Source organism: Centruroides sculpturatus, unplaced genomic scaffold (genome assembly GCF_000671375.1).
Source record: "Centruroides sculpturatus isolate CEXI.00-Female unplaced genomic scaffold, Cexi_2.0 scaffold2054, whole genome shotgun sequence".
NCBI classification, from domain to species: domain Eukaryota; kingdom Metazoa; phylum Arthropoda; class Arachnida; order Scorpiones; family Buthidae; genus Centruroides; species Centruroides sculpturatus.
The window spans coordinates 74,015-80,014 of record NW_019386217.1 but is presented as its reverse complement, the minus strand read 5'-3'; the positions used below and the strand labels follow the sequence as shown (position 1 = coordinate 80,014).

Here is a 6,000-nt window from a genome sequence, read left to right as displayed (position 1 = left end):
ACTTCAGAAGTTAATTTAGTATCAAAAACGTAAAATATTTGAGTAGCCCAAGACATAGCCAAAGATTGCAGCGCCACAGCACTGGTGAAAATTTAAATTTGCCGACTGGAATTCTATCGGATGATTGACTTTCGGATAATCGACGCTCTACTGTATTTACAAAGTTTCGTATAAATCGGTTCAGTCGTTCTCACATGATATTCGAATAAACGGTCAAGCAGAAAGACTGGCATACGTGAATTTCCTTGTATACTGTACATAAATATATGTTTGTACGTATACAAGTAAATTTTTCGATAATAATTGTCAAACTGGCTCCATAAGAGGCCATCCTAAGAGTCGATAATTGTCTACGGGCCGTAGAGAAATTTATTATACGATGGGCAATTATTTATTGTGACATAGTTGCCAGACTGCAATTTTTAATCATAAAAGAATCATCATGTATAGTTAATCGGGGCCTCCGACCCTTAAGTTTTCCACATATGGTCTCGATTTTTACTTTTCTAACTCCATTCTCGAGATTAACAGAAGACAGACATGCGAGCAGACGGACGACAGTAAGAATGTATAGGTATACAATTTGAAAATTGCAGCTCAATAATATATAAGATCTAGCAGCTGGACCTTTTTTCGTACGGGTATTTAAAAAAGAAACAAAAAATTGTAATACATTTATATATTGTAGAAAAATTGAATTGAAGTTAAGAAGAACGCCTACGATCTTCGAACACGTTTTTTTGTTTCATTTCAAAAATCGATGTTTTTGTGAGTATCTTTTAAAATTTTTAGGCTAATCCGCTTTACTACTCGCTTCTCAATTCTCCGCCATGATGGAAAATAACGAATTGCCTGCGCGATCACGTGATGTGAGATCTTCTAGCTTGAGTTTTGTAATTTATTTTATTTTTATTTTATTTATTTTTTGACATTTGTGAGAAATTTATAGATTGAAATTTAAATAATATAAACCAACGATAAAAGAAAATATTTTAATAAAATGTCACCATACATTTTCTATAAATTCAGTATTGATTTTTCATTTTGACATTTAGTATGGATTCCATTGTTTAAGTAATTCAGTGACCCATCAGATAAAACCACTGAACACTGGTAGCTGTGGTGTCGGGTTTGTGCCTAACAACAGGCAGGCCACATAAAGTCTTTTAGGTTTTCTTCGTGTATCTAAACACCTAAATTAGGTGCCAGTTCCCTCCACGTAGAAAGTCTTCCCTGGAGACACTCATCCTTTGCAGATTGCTCATGGTTGCATTGCCTTATCCCATCAATCTAATCCATGTAATTCAATTTAAATTAAACAAAGCATAACTGTATTACCAATAAATCACACCAGGGATCGAATTTAATCTAGATTACGTAAATTAGTACACGAGTTTTAGGGATTATGATAAAATAATTTTAAAAATAAGGCAGAAAAACATTTATCTTTTGGACTGCATAAAAATATAATCGATCGGAACAAATTTACCTCCACTTCTTCCTTTTCTAAATCTCTCCAGTTTAATAGTGTTTCTGTAGTTGTAGTTCCATTTAATTCACGTAAAGGATATATGACGTGGCCGATGACATTATATCTTTTACCACGATCGTTATCGTATACGGTCAACTTGATTGCTCTTTCGTTTAATGTGCGAACGGGTATCTAAAAATAACAAGTTTATAATGATGAAATATAATTGAAAGTAAACTAAAACAAAATGAAAATTTAATCAAACAAACACCTGAAAAATAAATGTTTCTTCGAATCGTGGATTACATGTTTTCTTCTTTTGTTTCGATTGAAGATATCTTCTCTCGTCCGGCATCAGTGATATTCTGAATTAAGAAAGAAATTGGTAATTAATTAATTATATTTAGTTAAATTGGATTTTGCAAAATTAATTAATCTTGTTTTTCTAAGTTTTAAAGTATTTTTCATGTTGTCAAATCGAGTAATTGTTTTCTTGGTGCTCTTTCCACTTTAAGGGTCTTTTAAATCACATCCATCGTGGATTCGGCCAGGCCCACAATGAATGATGACAAACGAGGCCCGACATATTCGAGATGGACCGCCTTTGAAAAATTCCTGGTGTTGTTCGCCCGGATTTGTTCTCGAATCCCCCAGAGCAGTAGATTGAAGCTTTACGCGATTGCGATGACATTATATAACACAGTAAAACCTGCATATACATGAATTACACGGTACCAAAATTTTTCCATTTTTTCTTTAATTCCTAAAAAACTTTTCCCATTTCTCATTGGACATGTTTTCGGCTTATAGTAAAATTTAACGTATAAAATAATTCCGTTTCGAAATTCGTACGGTTTCCGTTTTAGACAGGTTATACCGTATTTTAAATAACACAAATTTATGCAGTATATTTTATATTTAAAGTTTCAATATTCTATATTGACTAACAACAAATAAACAGTAAATAACAGCTTTCTACATCAGGTAATAGCAAATAGCAATTCTTGTCGCAAAACGTAAGCGCCATTTTACATTAATCTTGACATATATTTATGAAGGCAGAATGGCCAAGAGGATAAAAGCGTTATCCAACCTCTCCCGGGACCGGATCCAGATTGGAACTTAAATTTTCACGGACAATTTAATCCGAATGTCACACCACTCACCTACTGGCCTCTTAGTGCTCAGACGGAGAAGAAAATGATACAACTTATAGACATAATTTTTATCTCAATTATCAATTCATTTTAGTAAAATCAAAAATATCCTGTAAATACCTTAAATATTTATTGAACAAATTCTTACATTTTTCTTAAATTTATGAGTTAAATTATCTTATAAAATATTTTTCAAGAAAATGACCAACCTGACAAAAGGATCACAACAATTTATAGAACCGCATACTCTAGAAGGAAGATTTTTCACTTTAATCAAATGAACTACTAGACGTTCTGAGGAAGCATCATACTCCACACCGAACCATATACGTCCCTTGTTACCATCCGGAAAATATATTTCTTCTTCCGGTTCCTCCAGTCCAACTTTATACAATTCGGGATTAAGACCACCGAGTAAAGAAGTACCTTTAGAGAATATTAATGATTTAATAAGATATGTGTATTATTAACTTAACTTTATAGTAAAGTGTAACTGTACCTGGGAGTCCTCCTCCTTCCAACAGAGCCAATCGTGCCCATAAAGATACATCTGGTGAAGATCCGGATGATAATGATACAGTATCCACTGGACTGGGTAAAGATGTTACAGCTGTTGTGATATTTGGAACAACGAAGTCTATTGATCTATTCTGACTGAAAGCATTATAATTAATTAATTTAATAATTAAATTAACTGTAAATTAGCAAATTTTATATAGAAAATTACTAAGTTTTTGTTCATAGACTATTACACACGTGAAGAACCTGGAAAACTCCACGTTGGCCAACATCAATTACGTGTTCAATAGTTTTATCCACTTAATCACTAGTGGTTTATTGAAAAATATGGATTAACATGTTTTTGCCTCAAGGAAATTATATTATATGCCCCAATTATATTATTATTCTCAATAAAAATGCGTAAAATTCTGTAAAATGTCAGTAGATATGTGTAAAAAAATGAAGAAAAATTTCCTATTTTACAATCGATTTACATTAAAATATGAATATATTTTTTCAAGAAAAAACACACCAAATTCATAAATATGTATGAAACTAATATTATGCATCATTGCAAATACAAATAAATAAAGTCAACACAAGAAATACATCAAAGAATAAATGATAGATTATGATAACGCCTGAATTTCTAATATTTAAGAATGCGTGAAAATTCTGAATTATTCATAACTATTAATAGAATACATTATTGAATTAGACATTCCTACTGAGAATTCTCTATTTACTTATTTCAATATTTACTAAAGCTTTAAAGAAACTGAAAAATAAATTATTGAATTATAAAATGAGTTATTTCGAATCATTAGAAATCTTTAATTTAAATAAAATATTCTTTATGAAAATAATTAATAATAAGCCATAGTGTAAACACGCAAATTGTAATGTAAATAATATCAAATTATTATTGAGAGAGAGATAGGATTTTCAATACAGTATAGCCTCGATTATCCGACTCAATTGGGGACTGGGGTTGGTCGGATAATTGAAAAGTCGGATAACCGAAAAGTATGAAAAAATCCATTATTAGTGTAGTATATTATTATATCCCATGTAATTAGTATATTAGTATATCGCTATTAACCTACTTCGCGTTGAATTTTCATCGTTGTTAAGCCTAACAAAAATTTTTTAAAATAATAATCGTCGCTATTGTATCGTAAAAAATTAGAAAATTAAGCCTCGTTTAAATACTGGCTCCCTTTCATGGTCAAATGAGTGAGGCCTGCTAAAACACGTAAAAATAATATTAAAGTAGCCAAGACATAGCCAAATATTGTAGCGCCACATTACTAGCGGACATTTGAAATTTGCCGACTAGGACGGTCGGTTAACCGAGGTGTCGATTAATCGGGAGTCGGATAATCGAGGCTCTACTGTATTTTAAGAATAATTTCTCAAAATATGCTTTGAACTAAAAGAAAAAAAAAGTACTAAGTAGACTGTTTATAAATTTATATGAGGAAATAATGATAATATAAGAGGCCTTTCTCCTTCACAAAATAATAATGGAGTACAGTAGAGTATCGTTTATCCGAATCTATTGGGCACTGAGGTTGTTCGGATAACTTATTTTTCGGATAACCGATTATGTACGAAAAAATATAACCTATCCCGTGTTGAAATTTTTCTCCGTTGCGTGTCGCTTCGCGTTGAATTTTCGTCGATGTTAAGCCTAACGTATACTTTTTAAAATAATAATCGTGGCTATTGTATCGTTAAAAATNAAATTCTTCTATGAAAAGTAAGTTATATTACTTTATTTTTCATAGAAAAAACTTGATAATTTTATATTAAGAGCAAATGTTTATTTACATTTTAATTTTGGATTGGAAACCTGACAAATGATCGCTTTCGGGTTTTTCGTAATTATTTATCATTGACTGAATAATATATTTTGAATTCTTTATAAATTTATTTACTTGAATGGCCATTTCTCTTTCCATTCGTGACATATAGAAATAATTAATCAACTAACACTCAAATAATTTAATTTCCTCTACACTTACATCAATGGAGCACTTTGCAAACAGTCAGTACTCTAGGAATGTTCGATTCTGTAATAATTTCTGTAAAATAATTTTATTCTTCTTACATCTTACAATATCCGTAACAGAAATGTATATATATAGTTTTCGTATTCAATGCCAGCTTAGTAGAGATTTTGGTATTCTTTTTACTATGTATAACTCGAAATCGAATTGTTTGTTGTTTTTGCAACGCGACTCGCGGGTAATCAGCCTTCCGGGAGAAATTTCTACGGGAATTTGGCCTCTATTTTAGGTGTTACAAATGTGAAGAAAACCCAGAAAACTCCAAGTGGTCAGTCCGATGAAGAGGCGCGAAACAGTGCTCAGGTGTCTCATCCATTCGGCCATTGGTGAGTCCGAAATCGAATTCTAAAGCATTAAAAATGCTTGAACGAAATCATGAGAAATTGTATATGGAAATGGTAAAATCATCAAAAATGATAGATCCATCAAGAACAAAAGAACTGCTTATCATAAATTGAATTACTTATTATGTTCTATGGAGGATTTTCAGTGTCTTATAGAGTTCTAACCACTCAAAATAGGTTACCATTACCGTTCAATTTAAATTTATTGTAAAAATAATGTATCTTATCACTTATTCATTCCATTAATAATTTAATTAATTAGAAATCCTCCAAGTTCCTGATAACCTCGAAAATAGAAAAAAAAAATAGAAGAAAAATTAATTAAAAAATATTATATTGAACTAAATCTTACTTGATGAAGTTAAAACAGTAAACTGTGAATTTAAATTATAAAGCATTAACAAATTTATTTTCAACTGTGTTTTAATTATTTTGTACAATGTCAATATTCCGTC

At 31.0% G+C, this 6,000-nt stretch overlaps 1 protein-coding gene across 1 annotated transcript in view; it reads right to left on the bottom strand.

Moving 5' to 3' along the window:
• Positions 1 to 1,181: 1,181 nt before the first annotated feature.
• The window catches only part of LOC111614128 (synaptotagmin-C-like), a 28,970-nt gene continuing 24,151 nt past the window's right edge, over positions 1,182 to 6,000 (bottom strand). The window contains exons 3-6 of the mRNA XM_023355514.1: positions 3,128 to 3,282; positions 2,838 to 3,054; positions 1,743 to 1,836; positions 1,182 to 1,663 (exon numbers count right to left, since the gene is read on the bottom strand). Of these exons, the coding sequence (XP_023211282.1) occupies positions 1,397 to 1,663; positions 1,743 to 1,836; positions 2,838 to 3,054; positions 3,128 to 3,282 (733 nt within the window). The 3' untranslated portion in view covers positions 1,182 to 1,396. The remainder of the gene's footprint in view (positions 1,664 to 1,742; positions 1,837 to 2,837; positions 3,055 to 3,127; positions 3,283 to 6,000) is intronic.